Consider the following 18,198-nt stretch of genomic DNA (forward strand, 5'->3'; position numbering starts at 1 on the left):
TGTGCATAAATCAGAGGAGCCACAAAGGGTCAGAACCAAAAATGTCTTCAAATACGCGCATGGACTTGGATACACAACATTTCAGTTCAGGTAATATACAGTAGACTTAGGAGAAAGGAAATAGGACAAAGGAGAATTTATGTTGATCTTGATCTGACCAAGAAAATTTTCTCCTAACACCCTATGTCCTAAAAACCACAACCATACAGAAAGAAAAAAAATGGAAAGATAGGTTTTTAGTACTATGATTTTTAACTGCTAGTAAATGAGAGTATGATTGATGTCTTGTGACAAAACTAAATATTCAAATATAGTTTTGTTTGTTTGTTTGTTTGTTTGTTTTCTGAAGTTTATAGCCATTTCCAATGCTAAGGACCAAGACTGGCTTATTACAAAGGCAGCAGTGAGTACAGGCTTACACGCTGAGGGGCAGGCAACACCGTCCCCGGTGTCCCTAATACCATCTAGGCAAGGTGGGCTTTATAATGCCCAGGATCTTTTCACAAGAAAAGACCAGACTGATGGAGCTATGGGCAGATTTAATTCAGTTCTAAAACACATTGTCCTCATTATCGTCTTTCCCTGGGTGTCTACACTTCCATAGTAACCTGAAGAATGTCCCAGGGGCAGTGCAACTCATCCTGTGGGTCTTGGGGTCTCCGTTGCAAGGCAGGGCTGCTATGTAGAGTGAACTGGGACCCTGACACCATGATTCCCATGGGTAAGGCACTACGCAAGGAGTGGATTATGTTGGGACCCCCACTTTCTTCAAATAACACACTCTTATAACATCTGTGCCACTCCTGCCTGAAAGGCAAGATCTGATTTGGGGGCCTCTAACGTAGGAGCTGGCTTCTATTGGCACACTGGGTTATGGGTAGCTTTACAACTGGAAGGCTCTTTTATTGTAACAAAAAGTCACCCTTCTCTGAGATCTGCATAAAGGGATGTGAAAGTTTAATTGGGAATAAGGTTTGCCATGGGAAACCAAGAGCCCCTTCCTGAAGCAGAAATTGGACAAGGAGGACTTTGGTTGGTTTCCAACTTAACAGCAGATTCAGGGAAATGGGAGAACAAGAATTCTTGGGTTCCAGAGGAAGGTGGAATGAAGGCACTGTCAGGGTTGTTTGCAAGATCAGAGATAGGGCCAAAGATGAGGCCTGGAGAGCCATCCAGCCAGGATCCTGAAACCACAGAAGTGTCAGATTCAGACCCTCCTCATGCAGCCTCACTTCTTTGGGTGGGAGCAGTTCAAGCAAATGTTCTAGCAGCTCATCCCTCCTTCAGGGTTCTCCCCCCCACCCCATCTTCTCATTGCCTAGCTCTTCCCTTTTAGTGCTCTGTAGGCATCATCATGTTTTCTGTTTAGGAGCTAAGTCAGAGGAGGCAGGTAGAAATATGATCAAACTATTTCATGATAAGGTATTAATGAATAATGATGGTTGCATGAACCAAGCCTTCATTTACTATAAACTTATTTCTTTTACCTCAAAGCATGTTTAAAGCCATTTACAGCAAAACATGAATCTGAGAGGGAAGACCTTCTGAGGCGAAGGCCTAGTTATAATTCTTCAGGTACAAGCATTTGGGGACCTGGTTTGCTTAGCCACTCTGGATGCACCCAGGAGACAATTGCCTCTTACCTGCTATGGAACATGACCCTGAGTCTAGTGGTAGATTTGGTCACCTAGTGTTAAAAGCATATTAAAGTGCATGCTTAACTTAAGCACAGGCACAAGCATTAAAACAGCTAAACCTCTGAGACAATTTGGTAGGGAGTAGGGATAGTTACAGATTAGAATGCCTTATAGCATAGCAGATCCATTCATTCATTCATGCACACGCATACACATGCGTGTATTTAACACACAGTTATGAGGCACTTATTCCATACCAGGCACTTGTTGGGTACTAGCGGTTCGATGAGGAATAAGGCACAGCCCCTGCCCTCTAGGAGCTTATGATCTAGACCCACAGAGAAGCCACTCTGGGGAGGATAGGGAAATTCAGTTGCTGGGTGGGTGCAAAAACCTTCATCCGCTCCTTCCAGTTGGTATGTAGGGAGAACTGTGCTTGTCTGGAGTTTGTCTGGAGGTCACCCTGTGTCTGAGATACCTATAGTCCCTTCTCTTTCTTCCCCAGCCTCTAGGAAGGAACACTGTTTTACTCAGGCTCATCCATTACCAGGGACCTTTTCACAGTGACTGAATAAAATAATTGTCTTCCTTTTCCTCCTGTCCCTAAGGAAAAAGTGTATTGAAGCAGCAGAAAAGAGATTCCAAACTGGGAGAAAAACTAGCATTTGGTTTGCCAAACACAAGTCTGTCTTTGGACTTGGGGTTAAACTTCATATTATCATTAAGGCATCTGAGAGAAACATGGCTCTTGTCTAAGTCCTGGAATGTCCTCCAGCTGGAGGGTGCCTTGTCTGAACAGCCAGATCAAAGAGGACATTGTGGGGCTCTGGTACCGTTGCACGATGCTGAGCCAATGCTATGGGACCCATGGCCCCTGCCTGCCTCCCGTGTCTTCAGTCCCATGTCCTGTCTTCAGTGTTGATCGAGATCAGTGGTTCTGAGCACTACACAGTACTACTGAGGCCTCCCATTACATGATATTTTCTACTTTTACACACTGACCAACTAAATGGCCAATAAAAAGATGGAGGGGTCAGAGGATGAGCTTTCCATAATTCACTGGAAGCTCCAAAGCAGCCTGCCTGCAGCAGCACAACCTGTGCCACAGGCCTGGGAGGCAGGACATAGCTGTGTCTAGAAAAAGCCATGGAGTCTGAAACTGAACCTCAGCTGAAAGCCTGAAGCCATGGGGCTGGTTCCTTCTGTGTTGGGATAACTGAAGTCCAGGAGTGTTCACTGGCTCTTTTCTATTTCACTCTGTTTTGGTTGTTTCAGGGATTCTCCTGTCCCGTTGCTTTCTGCTCATAGTCTGTCAGCTCGAAACGTCTCTTCCACAGAGGGGTCCAGCAGGCCCATGCTGGAGTCACTCAACATGCTGAGTCCGTCCAGGCTCAGGGGTTCAGTTTGGAGCTCCTCTTCCAATGGAAATGGAGTGTCCACATTCAGGTTGACCTCAGGCATGCCTGCTAGTGCACTGCTGAGGTCTTTGAACAGGCTGGTGCTTGAATCTGTCAGGATTGTGTTTGGGAAGTTCCCACAGTTGGAATACAGGTTCGGTCTCAAATGAAATGAGTCCTGTTGTTCTCGATGACCTTGTTGCACCAGGGGCACCTGTTGAGGAAAGGCTGAGCCTGGCCTCATAGACTGCTAGTCAAAGCCCACATCTGGGAAGAAGTTGGTCAAAGACGAGCCCTGGGATGTGAGAAGCTGGAAGTCTGACTGTGGCAGGGATGAGGCTGCCTGGGGCTGCTGGGCAGGGGGCTCTTGAGTGTGGGGCTGCTGTAGGAGAGGCTGTGCGAGCTCCTGGGGCGTGGGGTAAGGGGGCGGTGGGGACACTTGAGCGTGAGCTTCGGTGGGCAGGAAGTTAAGTGGGCTTCTCTCTGAGGACACCATCTGGGAGGCAGGATATGGGTTCAGTGGGCTGGTTGAAGAGAGCTGTCTGCTGAAAACTTGATGTGCTTCAGGGTCAGGAGAAAGTGTGAGAGGGCTGACAGGTGGCTGCCTCCGCCGAGAAGGGCCACTTAGATTTGTGGTGGAAAGAGACGGGTTGCTAAGGGAAAACAGACGGAGCCAAGGGTGAAGGGCAGATGCATTCGCAACTGATGTCTGTGGGTGGCTATTTAGGGAAGAGGAAAGTGCGATCTTATTGAGCGTGGCTTGGATAGAGGGGTTACTCCGAGAACTCTGGAGACCAGAGGAGCTTCTTATCCCCAGGTGAGTCATAGCAGCTGGGAGGTTGCCCACACTATTCCCCACACTCATACTACCAAAATGGTGGTCACTGGTGTCCAGGGAGGTTGGCAGGGGCACCGAGTAATGGAGGTTGGTTAGATCTGGTAATGACCCTCCAGTGTTCAGGGTCCCCAGAAATGGTGTGAGGCCTATGTTTTGGCCATTATGTGGCAAAGCATTGCCACCTCCAACATCACAAGCTCGAGGACGCCCTGATAGGGACTGAATCTCCTTGGTCTCCCATAGTTGTTTTGGCAGTGGCTTTGGAACATTTAACAGAGTCTCTTCTTTCAATGGGCCAGGGAAAGAGGCTTCCCCGTGTCCATCATTCTCACCATCACAGAAACCGATGTATGGGACAGGCCAGGCTGACTGGCCCCCTCCTCCATAGGGGTCCTGGGGCTTGGTGCTCAGAGCACTTGTGTGAAGAGCAGAATCAGAATTGGTCCTGTTAAGTGCAGATGTTAGTCTGAACCCAGGATGCTTTTCTTCTTTCCAAGTAGGCTGCTGTTTTGGCCAACTCTCATCCAGGGGCTGTGAAGAGTAATTGGCTCCAAAAGCACTACCATCAACCTGCCGTCCTGGCTTGTCCCCAGACCTTCGGTGAAGGGGGTGGAAGCGATTCCTGGCTAGCCTGTCCACCAGCCCGTGGAGGCGGGTTCCACGAACATTATCAACTTGATGAAATGACGGCTGAAACTCCGAAGCACTGTTCCGCAGTTGGCTCACATTTGGTAAGGATCCTCCATGATACTGTGTAAGGCGCAGTTGTTGAAGCTTCTGAAATTGAACCCGCGACAGGGTGAGGTCGGTCATGAGCTGCTGGAAGGACCGTGTCTCCTCGGCCTGCCGCTGCGTGTGCAGCGCGATCTTCTCACTGAACTTCCGCGGGTTGGCGCTGCCCGAGCCCAGTGAGGCGGCCATGGCTCGGGCCCAGCGCTGGCAGGAGGCGAGATGGCAGGTGCGGGCCTGCGTCTCGACCCACCCGTCCGTCCGCAGGCCGCCCAAGCCGCCGCCCGAAGCCCGTCACCGGCGCAACCCGGCAGAGGAGCCGCCGCCAAGCTGTGCAGTCTTAAGAGCAGGTTTGACCTTTACAAATGCAGCCCTTGCTTCTGCTGTGAGCTGTCAAGGAAAGGCCAGAGAGATCTCCACACAAAATATCAAATAAAAGGCCAAAATCTGCAGTGGACAATTTTGTAGGCCAGGCTGTATCTAGTTAATATCCCCCAGCAACTTTTGAAAATCATTGAGAGTATGAAAAGCATGAGTTCTACTTATGTTCTGTGGACAAATCATGTGTCCTTCAATTAAGCTGCCTAAGTACCAAAAAGAAGACAACTTTTGTACTTTTTCAGGTTCTATGCACAAGCCCACTGTGGTAAGAGAGGTTTCCAAATATGCAAAACATTTTAAAGCATATCTGAATTAGGATGTGCCAAAAATTATGTCATCTGTGTAATGAATAAAATACGCATCAGGATCTTGCTCTTGCACCAGAGCAATGGCTTGATCTACAAAAGTCTGACCTAAGTTAGTACTACTAGCCATTCCCTGTGGCAAAACCTTCCAACAGTATCTTTTAACTGGCTGTTTAAAGTTAATGACTGGAACACTAAATGCAAAGCACTTACAATCAGTTGGATGTAAAGGTATAGTGAAAAACAGTCCCTTAAGTCCATTATGATTAAATAATAATCAAAAGGAATAGCTGTAGGAAAAGAAAGTCCAGGATGTAATGCATCCATTAATTCCATGGTCTGATTAATTGCTCAGAGATCTTGTTATAATCTCTATTTACCAGACTTTTTAATCACAAAACCATAAGTCCATAGACTTAAAGTAGATTCAATATGACCAGCTTGAAGCTGTTCTTGGACTAGTATGTGAACCACTTGAAGCTTTTCCTCTGTGAGGGACCATTGGTCAAGCCAGACCGGATCATCTGCCAGCCAATTAATTTTTTCTGCTGTCCTCTGGGTGGGAGAAGAGATCAATGCCCCAACAGAAAAGGATGATCAGGCATGTACCCTAATCCATGCTGTGCTTGTTGAGAGGATTGTGCACATGTGTACACCTTCCTTGTTGGTTTCCCCAACCCCTAGTGGGGATAAATCCTTGAATGTGTGATATCTAGTCTTTGTCAATAATTACTCTCAATATTCTTTGGTAGTGGCCCAAAACTTGACATGAACTGGTTTGTTAAGTTTGTATTGAAATGTGGAACTTCAAAATTATCAGTGAACTTCTTCAGTTCTGTTTCATTAAACCTATTGGTCTAAAATGCTTTTGATTGATTATTTTACTTAAGTCTGATTTTATAACCTCAAACATCCATTTTGTTATTGAATTGTGCAGATAGATATTCAATATATTGACTTATTTACTATACAGTATGCAAAAAATAAGTCATTAATATCACCAGAAGATTATAGATATCATTATAATAATAATAATATAATAATAATCTCATCAGAAGATTATAGATATCATTATCTTTAATGACAAGCTGTCAAATTACTGGTGGCTGTAAAAATTTTTTCAAAATTCTAATATTTTCTTGAAAGTTTGGAATTCTTATTGCATATACTGTTGGTTGCTTTCCTTGAAGTGACAAGCTCATTTTATTAAAATTTGAAGAGTTTTCTCCTAAATAAATACTCACGTTGGACTAACCAGTCTTTCTTTTAATTAAAAAGTGTTCCATGAAATACGGTGGTCAATGGTGCTCAGTTCAGTTGCACCAGTGCTTTTATCTCAAAATAGTCTTTGTGCAGCAGGAGTACTTTATGCACGCTTCTCAGTCACAGTAAATAGTAAAAGATACCTATTTGAGTTAATATTTAATAAAACTAAGAATGTTTACTGCTATACTGCTATGTAAAGATTCTCTCTCTTTCTGTCTTTCTCTCCATGGGTCTTGCTATGTTTCCCAGACTGGTCTCAAACTCCTGGGTTCAAGCAATCCTCCTACGTCAGCCTCCCAAGTAGGTGGGCCTATAGGTATATATCACCATGTCTCATTGGAGAGCATTCTTAAGTGAAAATGATGATTTCTTTTTCCTGTGATTGCCTGGCAAAAGAATATGACAACCAGCACAGTTGGATAACTACACTACCAGGGGTGCTCAGAGCCGGCAGTTTGACCCACCACTGTTTTTGTGTCATCGTGGTCAATGACACAAAAAACATCTCAGTATCATTATGAGCAGAATGTGTGTCCAGACTTCTTATGAACTAAATTGTAAGCTCCTTGATTCTTACTCTTTATTTCTCTAAGGTCTGTGTTTGGTGCACAATAGGTGGTCAAGAAATATAACGAATTGAACTAAACTGAATGAGGAAGATAACTAAGTCAAGCAATAGTTAATGTGGGAAAGTAGTGTGTAAATTAATAAGGCCAAGGCCAGAGGTGAACTCTTGAAAAACAAATAGAAATTTCTATAAGGTACTACTGTGTGTACTGCTCTTGAAACTCATTTTCCTCCTCCAACCCCACCTGCCCCAACTGGCACCATATTGGCCCACAGAATAAAATAACATAAAGCTAAGTCTTGCATGCATGCTCTGGCACCTAGCTAACACCAACATCTCTACTCACACCCCCTAAATTATTCATCTGGTCCTTTAAAATAGCTATTGATCCAATCCCCGCCCCTAGGTGGCATCTTGTCATTATTCCTTAGCCTACTTTTCACCTGCTATAACAGTCGATTAAAACCCAACATTTTCATGACCTATCTATCTCCTGGTGACCTGATTCCCTAGTGATATATTGCATTTCTGGCCAACTCTTTAAGAAAGTTTAGGTCACACTACTTAACTTTTTATAAGCAGATAATCATCAATTGTGTGATAATTGATTCACGTATGATACTCATATCTCCCTAGGTTTCAACTTTTTGGAGTGTAGAAATGATCTCTTCCATGATGAGTCTAAAGAGGAAACAAGTTCTAGGTGTAGTTTGTGAATCAGTAATTAAAATAAAATCTCATCATTTATTTTTCTTGCAGACTCTACAGTGTTTAATATGGAAGAGGCTCAGTGTTGGTCTTCAATACACCTTCAACCAATTTGTGGATTAGTTGAATGCAGAAAACAAGGAGTCTTATCTGGAAGAATGATTACTTACAACGTAGTTAGAAGACTTGAAAGTATATATCTGTTAAGTTCAAAAAAAGCAAAGCCACGAGAAGTTTGCCACATTCCAATTTTCCAACTGATTTTCATTCTTTTATTTGCCCATCATAATAGACCCAGGAGAAAGGTGCAAACAGCCTGCAGTTAAGAAAAACTTTTGGTACCACAGACAAACCTACTTCCCATTTCATAACTTTTTTAATAACATAAAATCAAATTTTCTCGGAATCATTTTTAATACCCTGAAAAGAGGATTTTATGAAAGAATACTTTGAGACACTTGCTGAAAACTGAGATTTTTGTCATTAGTTCTACAAAATAATCCTTCACTTAAGGAAAAAAAAAACCTCCCATAAGAACTTGAAATGCAAATATTTATTGTACACTTATCATTTGTCAGGCATGTTGATCGTATCACTCATTTAATCCTTCCAACAAATCGCCAGCATAGATATTAGTATCTCCATTTGAAGAAAAAGGAACTGATAATTTGAAAGAATGAAAAAGCTTATCCAAAATCACAGAGCCTCTGGGTTGTGAGTTCTGCACTGGGAACTATTGTGCTTTGAATCTCAGAGCCACTTTCTTTCCTGCCCCACTTTGCAAAGCTTCTTCTTGATTTAATAAGATGTCAGATAAATTGCTTAATGAAAAGTTGAATAATTAAATGTGTAGTGAGCTACCATGTGAATATTAAATAAAATTCTAGGCTTCTCGGTAGTTCTAAGATTCTTTACACAAAAGAAAGAAATGAAACATTCTCTGGATGAAGTGTGTGGGGCGTTGTGGTTATTTGGAAGCTAGGTGAGGCAATTACCACCTTGTTGCTGACTTGGAAATGTCCAGCAATGATAACTATAAACAGATGGTCCCAAAGCTCTATTCCTTTTGGGAACTCTATGACCTCAACTCAATCTACTGTCGTGGCATTGAATGCCCTTTTACCTTGTCGGCCTAAATTTTGAAATTACTGCAATTAAAAAAAGTCAGGATCACTCAGAAACTTTATAAGCAGTCCTGCCTCTGGGATACAATCATTCTGTACTCCCAGGGATTAGGATTCCTACGCTAACAGGTGGTGTCAGAACTCAAAACCTGATCCTCCAGGGGCTGCCTGGGGTTCAGTTTCCCCTTGCACTGTAGGTGTGATCCACACCATTAGTTTAGTATTTCTCTGTGGGAAAGACACCAAGAGACAGGATCCTGGGTAATGTCCTGGGATTTCCAGTATCTCTAGAGGAAATTATTTATATCTGACACAGGGCTTTCCTTTCAGGATTTACGCTAGAGACATTTGGGAAATTCTAGGGTTTAAGTGTGTATATGTGTTTGCATGCACAGAAACATTTCTTTTTAATTTAATGTCTCTCTACACATACACTGCACGTTGCTTAAAAATATGAAGCTTTGGTGTTTGTGGAGAACACAGTACTCCTCAGGCTAAATTTAGTGTGGATTGTCTTATGTCTGTTGCTGCATATAAAGGGTATAAAGTGAGTCAGCAAAAATCACTGTATGAACACACTCTGTAACATCAAGGCATAACAAATTGGTTCAGATAAGAACAGAATAGTTGAGGATGGAAAAAACATTTCTGTGCCCAGTTATTAATCCAAGTGTGGGATAGTGTTGCTACCTTTTGTCTGAGTTTCCCAGAATGTTATTTGAGGGGATCCATGTGAACCTTAGGTGGTCTCCATAGCAGCTGCTTAGGTGCTTGATGACTGACCAACAGTGGATAAAGTTCGCATGCCCGGGTGGACCTGGGATCCTAGGTCATTTTGCAAATCTCTGTTTAGCAGAAACAAATTTCTTGATGACATTTCTCAGTCCACCTATCCATATCTGATTGATTTGCTTCCTTTAACCTTCCTTCCTTTGTATGTTCCTGGGTTAAAACAACTTAAGGTCAGACATCACATTTTTAGCATTTAGGGCTATATTAAAGGTAAGATCTCCATGAGTACCCAGTGTTGAGGTGTTGAGAGTTACTTGTTCGGAGAAAGGTGGAGATGGGAAAATTTTCATGGTGCATGTACTTCCACCACATCCCCTCCCTTTCTTTCCTCAGAGATGGATTTGGGATAAAGCTGGTGAAGCTTAACTTCAAGGTTAATACAGTAACCTAGCAATACATTCACATGATCATATGTTTTTCTAATACCTATAAAAGTGAGGTGTATTGATTGCAATTGATTAATAATTAACATCTTTCCATTCTCATTTGCCCTACTGCACATTTTACTTTGCTTCAAGTAGAGCTCTGGGATCATGGACACATTTTGTACTTTTCATCTCTAGGGGACCTAAGTGGAGGTGCACTTGGTTTGGGTTTGGTAGAGTGTATGTATGTGGTTCAGTCAGTCTCGTTCATGGATGAGTTAGCTTTCCAGCATTAGAATGTCTATCAGGAAAACTGTGTTGACTTATTTTTTGTCAGAGTTATAGACTTGTAGTATTGGATTTTGTACCTCATAAAGGACCCCCAAATTGTATAAGTTTTAGACTCTACCAAACATGAATCTGCCCCTGACATTCTCTTATATGTTTCTTGGTATTTACCTTGTTAATATTTTATTCTGTATACCTGTCTGATTGTGAGATTTGGAGATTATCTGTATGGCATGTTTTGTCACATTCATACTTTTTAGTGGTTTTTTTGTTGTTGTTTTTTTAAGATCAAGACAAAGTTCTATTCAGGAGTTACAGATTGCCTCCATATATTCTGATCTCATAGTGTCATTCACTTATGAAATGGTAATAGCATCAAATTAGCAATATGAGTCACTAAAACTGAGAGCTCCTCAATTTGCCAATATTTGACAGTAATAATTTTGTTGTACTTTATTTTTTTCACTCACATTTTGCAAACGTAAAATGGTACAAACATTTTGGAAAACACTTGGGAAATTAAAAAAATTAAACCACCTATCAGATGATCCAGTCACTCCACTTTCAGGCATTTAACCAAGAGAGAGAATTCTCATAACAAGACTTGAACACAAGGTTTTGAAGGAAATTTATGTGTAACAATCCAGGCTTCTATCAGGAGGTAAGCGGACAAATAAATTGTAGTAGAGTCATACAAATAGAACACTACTTGGGAAAAAAATAAATAAATTATAGATACACAACAACATGAATGAATCTCAAAATAATAACCTTCAGTAAAGAAATCAGACATTCTGGATAATCTATTTGTACAAAATTCTAGAAAATGCAATTGGTTGGCAGAAGGGATAACAGGTGAAAGAGAAAACTTCTGGAGTGATGGCAACACTCACTGTCTTAATTGTGGTCACATATGTTAAAAATCATACTTTTTAACCAGAGTTTATTGTACCAATTATATATATCACCAAGGCTCCTAAAACTGCAATTGGAGCTTTTTCAATTCTATATTAGGATGTTTTTTCTTCTTGTAGGTTTCCTAGCAAGTACACAGATGTTTATTCTCCTACGTTCTTATAGTTCAGATGGAAATTCTTGTACTCTTTGGCTGCTTCAAGAGGCAGATGTACAAATGGAGACACTTGAGGTTTTCAAGATGGCGGCCTAGAGGGTGGCTGCATTTCATGTTGCTCCAGGACTCAGGATTCAAAAGAGGGGAAATAGAGAGAATTGGGACCAACTCAAAGCAGCCGGGAGAGTCTCTCCTGTTGGGGAGGCGTCCCGGATGGGACGGTAGACCCGGAATGCAGGGAACTTTGTGAAGTAGAGTTGCCCGGCGAGATACCCCTCCCCTCGCTGGAGCAGTGAACTCAGACAACTGGGAGCGTCGTAGAGGAGGCCGCTCAGCACAGCGCTGGAACTTGGAGCAACCACTGGGGCTCCGGGCGGCGGCCCAGAGGAGGGGCTGCGAGGAGAGGTGTGTGGACTCAGAACACAGGGGCCTGCCCTGAGGAGGAGGAGGAGGAGGAGCATGGCCACTTGGATTCGGAGTGACTGCACCAGAGCTACACGCGGTTGCCAGAGGAGGGGCTGCGTGGCAAGCTGTTTGGACTCAGACCACTTCTGAACACCGGGGCCTGCCTGGAGGAGTAAGAGGAGGAGGAGGAGGAGCGCAGTGGGTCGTTTGGACTCCCAGTGACTGCATTAGAGCTCCAGGCGGCTGCTCAGAGGAGAAGGCAAGTGGTGAGTAGTTTGGACTTAAAGCGACCGCTCTTGAACACAGGGGGGCTGCCTAGAGGAGAAGCGCGGTGGGTCGCTTGGTCTCGAGTGGCCGCACCAGAGCTCCGGGCGGTTGCCCAGAGCACGCATGCAGCGGGTCACATGGATTCAGAGCCACTTAGAGCAACTGCTCCTGAACACCCGGGGGGTTACCTGGAGGAGGAGGAGGAACGGGGAGGGTCATTTCGACTTGGAGTGATTAATTGCCCAGAGCTACGGGTGGTTGGTGGGAGGAGGCACACAGTGAGTTGCATGGACTCCTAGTGACCGCACCGGAATACTGGGCGGCTGTCTGGAGGAAGAGGTGTGTGGCGGGTCTCTGGGTCTCAGAGCGATTGTACGGGGTCCCCAGGTGGCTGCTCAGAGTAGGGGCTGCATTGCCAGGCAATTAGGTGCACAGCAGGGTCCCAGGATCTAGGAGGCTTCTTGGTGGAAGAGCCCCACAGAGACACACTTAGGAGCGGAGCGAAGGTTCCAGGACTGCGGGCAGATTCTCTGAGGAGGGGCAGCCTAAGGAGATTCATCTGCGAAGGGTGAGGCTCCCAGGCCCAGGAGGTAGGGCCGGGCCCCTGGGAACTTTGCAGAGGAAGGCAGCCCAGCCCAGGCAGTAGCTGTAAATTGAGGGGAACCTCTAGGAGGGAACGGACCAACGAGACCTCCCCACCGGGTGAGTCTTCCCTGCCGGGTGAGATTTCACTAGCAGGGAATATAACCCACCTGAAGGCCACCACTCCTAGAGAGGCAGCTTCCTTGTGGAGCACCACATTATCAACTTCCTCCAAGACTTCAGCCTACTGAAGGCTAAGAGGGGATATATATAGAAATCTTCAGTGACATTGTAAGTCAATAGAGGAAATCTACAATATCTCAGCGGTCCACTGATACCTGAACAATATGAGAAAACAAGGAAAGAAAATGCTGCAAACAAATCTAGATGTTACATCAATAAAACCCAATGACAGCATGGCAGAAGAAATGACAGAAAAGGAGTTCAGAATGTACATAATTAAAATGATCAGAGAAGCAAACGATGAGATGAAAGAGCAAATGCAAGCATTGAATGATCGCACCAATCGACAGTTAAAAGAGCAAATACAGGAAGCAAAAGATCATTTCAATAAAGAGTTAGAGATATTGAAAAAAAACCAAACAGAAATCCTTGACATGAAGGAAACAATAAACCAAATTAAGAACTCCATAGAAAGCATATCCAATAGGATAGAACACCTGGAAGACAGAACCTCAGTCATTGAAGACAAAATATTTAACCTTGAAAACAAAGTTGAACAAACAGAGAAGATGGTAAGAAATCATGAACAGAATCTACAAGAACTATGGGATATCATGAAAAGGCCAAATTTAAGAATTATTGGGATTAAGGAAGGCTTAGAGAAACAAACCAAAGGAATGAACAATCTATTCAATGAAATAATATCAGAAAATTTCCGAAATCTGAAGAATGAAATGGAAAATCAAGTTCAAGAGGGTTATAGGACTCCAAAAACACAAAATTACAACAGACCCAACCAAGGCACATTATAATGAAAATATCTAACATACAAAATAAAGACAGACTTTTAAAGGCTGTGAGAGAAAAGAACCAAATTACATTCAGGGCGAAACAAATACAGATATCAGATTTTTCAATCCAGACCCTAAAAGCTAGAAGGGCCTGGAACAACATTTTTCAAGCTCTGAAAGAAAATGGATGCCAACCAAGAATCTTATACCCAGCAAAACTTACCTTCAAATTTGACGATGAAATAAAATCCTTCCATGATAAACAAAAGCTAAAAGAATTTACAAAAAGAAAGCCAGCATTACAGAACATTCTCAGCAAAATATTCCATGAGGAAGAGGTTAAAAACAAAGAAGCAAATCAGCAAAGGGAGGAATTATCCTAAAGGAATTGTCAAATAAAGGAGGAACCAAGTTTTGTCAAACAAATAAATAAATAAAATTTAAAAAATGAACCAAATGACCGGGAAACGAAATCATATCTCAATAATAACCCTGAACGTTAATGGCCTGAATTCATCAATCAAAAGACATAGATTGGCAGATTGGATTAAAAAGAAAGATCCAACAATATGTTTCCTACAAGAGACTCACCTCATAGAAAAAGATACCCATAGACTAAAGGTGAAAGCATGGGGAAAAACATACCATGCACATGGACTCAGCAAAAAAGCTGGAGTGTCCATTCTCATTTCCGATAATGTGGACTTCAAGCCAAAGTTAGTCAGAAGGGATAAAGAAGGTCATTTCATACTGCTTAAGGGAAGCATAAATCAGCAAGATATAACAATCATAAACATCTATGCCCCAAACAGTGGCTCATCCATGTATGTCAAACAAATCCTTCTCAATTTCAGAAACCAAATAGACCATAACACAATAATACTAGGTGATTTTAACACGCCTCTCTCACCACTGGACAGATCTTCCAGACAAAAATTGAACAAAGAAACAATAGATCTCAATAACACAATCAATAATTTAGACCTAACAGACATTTATAGAATATACCATCCAACCAAGAGCGAATACACTTTCTTCTCAGCAGCACATGGATCCTTCTCTAAAATAGACCATATATTATGCCACAAAGCTAATGTTAGCAAATACAAGTAGAGACACTACCATGTATTCTATCAGATCATAATGGATTGAAGTTAGAAATAAATGAAAGAGTAAAACACAGAAACTATTCCAACATCTGGAGATTAAACAATATGCTATTATATGATGAATGGAAAACAGAAGATATTAGGAAGGAAAGTAAAAAATTCTTAGAGGTAAATGAGAACAAAGAGACATCATATCAAAATCTCTGGGACACTATGAAAGCAGTACTTAGAGGGAAATTTATTTCATGGAGCGCATTTAATAAAAGAAGTAAAACTCAACAAATAAATGACCTAACACTACAGCTCAAAGCCCTAGAAAAAGAAGAACAGACCAGCACCAAAAGTAGTAGAAGACAGGAAATAGTTAAACTCAGAGCTGAAATCAATGAAATTGAAACAAAAGAAACAATACAAAAAATTGACAAAATAAATAGTTGGTTCTTTGAAAAAATAAACAAATTTGATAAACCTTTAGCCACACTCACAAAGAGAAGACGAGAGAAAACCCAAATCACTAAAATTCGGAATGAACAAGGAAATATCACAACAGACAGGATTGAAATACAAAACATAATTAGAAGCTATTTTGAAAATCTATACTCCAACAAAATAGAAAATTTCGAAGACATCAACAGGTTTCTAGAGACATATGAATTGCCTAAACTGAACGAAGAGGACATACACAATTTACATAGACCAATTTCAAGTACTGAAATAGAAGAAGTCATCAAAAGCCTACCAACAAAGAAAAGTCTGGGACCACATGGGTTCTCAGCCGAGTTCTACAAAACCTTTAAAGAAGAGCTCATTCCAATACTTCTCAAAGTATTCCATAAGATAGAAGAGGAGGGAACCCTCCCAAACTCATTCTATGAAGCCAATATCACACTGATACCTAAACCAGACAGAGACTCATCAAGGAAAGAAAATTTCAGACCAATGTCCTTAATGAACATCAACGCAAAAATTCTCAACAAAATTTTAGCAAATCGCATACAAAAATATATTAAAAAGATAGTGCAGCATGATCAAGTGGGTTTCATCCCAGGGATGCAAGGTTGGTTCAACATCAGGAAATCAATAAACGTAATTCACCATATCAATAGACTTAAAGTCAAGAATCACATGATTATTTCAATAGATGCAGAAAAAGCATTTGATAAAATACAGCACCCCTTCATGCTCAAAGCACTAGAAAAAATAGGGATAGTGGGAACATTCCTTAACATTGTTAAGGCCATTTATGCTAAGCCCATGGCTAAAATCATTCTAAATGGTGAAATACTGAAAGCATTCCCCCTAAAAACTGGAACAAGGCAGGGATGCCCTCTTTCACCACTTCTATTCAACATCGTTCTTGAGACTCTGGCCAGAGCAATTAGACAAACCAAAGAAATTAAAGGGATACGAATTGGAAAAGAAGAACTCAAACTATCCCTGTTTGCTGATGACATGATTATATATTTAGAGGAACCTGGAAATTCCACCAGAAAACTCATAGAACTCATAAGTGAATTTAGTAAAGTAGCAGGTTACAAGATCAATGCTCATAAATCCAATGCATTTTTATACATAAGTGATGAATCTTCAGAAAGAGAAATTAGGACAACTACCCCATTCACAATAGTCTCGAAAAAAATAAAATACTTGGGAATCAATCTCACAAAAGAGGTGAAAGACCTCTACAACAAGAACTATACAACACTAAAGAAAGAAATTAAAGAACACCTTAGAAAATGGAAAGATCTTCCATGTTCTTGGATAGGAAGAATTAATATTGTCAAAATGGCCATACTTCCTAAAGTGCTATACATATTCAATGCAATTCCAATTAAAATCCCAATGACTTACCTTACAGAAATAGAGCAAGCAATTATGAAATTCATCTGGAAGAATAAGAAACCCAGAATAGCTAAAGCAATCCTTAGCAGGAAGAGTGAAACAGGGGGTATTGCAATACCAGATCTTCAACTCTACTACAAAGCAATAGTAACAAAAACGGCATGGTATCAGTACCAAAATAGAAAGGTAGATCAATGGTACAGAATAGAGGACACAGACACAAACCCAAATAAATACAATTTTCTCATACTAGACAAAGGTGCCAAAAATATGCAATGGAGAAAAGATAGCCTCTTCAACAAATGGTGCTGGGAGAATTGGGAATCCATATGCAGCAGAATGAAACTAAACCCATATCTCTCACCATGCATGAAACTAAACTCAAAATGGATTAAGGACCTCGGAATCAGACCAGAGACCCTGCAGATTATAGAAGAAAAAGTAGGTCCAGATCTTCAACATGTCGGCTTAGGTCCAGACTTCCTTAACAGGACTCCCATAGCAGAAGAAATAAAAGCTAGAATCAACCACTGGGATAGATTCAAACTAAAAAGCTTTCTCTCATCAAAGAAAACTATCAACAATGCGAAGAAAGAGCCTACAGAGTGGGAGAATATCTTTGCCAATCATACTTCAGATAGAGCACTAATCTCCAGAATCTATAAAGAACTCAAAAATCTCTACTCCAAGAATTCAAATAATCCAGTTGACAAATGGGCTAAGGAAATGAATAGACACTTCACAGAAGAAGATCTACAAGCAATCAACAAACATATGGAAAAATGTTCAACATCTCTAGTAATAAGAGAAATGCAAATCAAAACCACCCTAAGATTCCATCTCACCCCAATTAGAATGGCGATTATCAAGAACACAAGCAACAGTAGGTGTTGGAGATGATGTGGGGAAAAAGGTACACTCATACATTGCTGGTGGGGCTGCAAATTAGTGCAGCCACTCTGGAAAGCAGTGTGGAGATTCCTTAGAAAACTTGGAATGGACCCTCCATTTGACCCCGCTATCCCACTCCTTGGCCTATACCCAAAGGACTTAAAATCAGCATACTACAGAGATACAGCCACATCAATGTTCATAGCTGCTCAATTCACAATAGCCAGACTGTGGAACCAACGTAGATGCCCTTCAATTGACGAATAGATAAACTGTGGTATATATATACAATGGGATATTACTCAGCCATAAAGAATGATAAAATTATGGCATTTGCAGGCAAATGGATGAAATTGGAGGATAGCATGCTAAGTGAGATAAGCCAATCTCAAAAAGCCAAAGATCAAATGATATTGCTAATAAGTGGATGATGACACATAATGGGGGGAGGGAAGGGTTAGTGTTAGGGTTAGAGTTAGGGTTAGGGAGGGGGGCAAGTATGGAGGAAGGAAGGGCTGTATAGAGGAAAAAGAGGGGGGGAGGGGTGGGGGAAGGGGAAAAATAACAGAATGAATCAAACAACATTGTTCTATGTAAATTTATGATTACACAAATGGTATGCCTTTATGCCATGTACAAACAGAGAAACAATATGTAT

The 18,198-nt window shown here is 41.6% G+C and overlaps 1 protein-coding gene across 1 annotated transcript; it reads right to left on the reverse strand.

Moving 5' to 3' along the window:
* Window positions 1-247: 247 nt before the first annotated feature.
* On the reverse strand, window positions 248-4,891 carry LOC306641189 (CREB-regulated transcription coactivator 3-like). Its single transcript, XM_079106136.1, has one exon. The coding sequence runs from the start codon at window positions 4,791-4,793 to the stop codon at window positions 3,285-3,287; it is 1,509 nt and encodes a 502-aa protein (XP_078962262.1). The 5' UTR covers window positions 4,794-4,891; the 3' UTR covers window positions 248-3,284.
* Window positions 4,892-18,198: the final 13,307 nt, after the last annotated feature.

The sequence above is a fragment of the Sciurus vulgaris genome (assembly GCF_902686455.1).
Source record: "Sciurus vulgaris genome assembly, chromosome: 12".
NCBI classification, from domain to species: Eukaryota; Metazoa; Chordata; class Mammalia; order Rodentia; family Sciuridae; genus Sciurus; species Sciurus vulgaris.

What these genes read in the sequence shown, in the direction of transcription:
- LOC306641189 (XM_079106136.1), bottom strand. Translation starts at nt 4,793, where the DNA reads ATGGCCGCCTCACTGGGCTCGGGCAGCGCCAACCCGCGGAAGTTCAGT.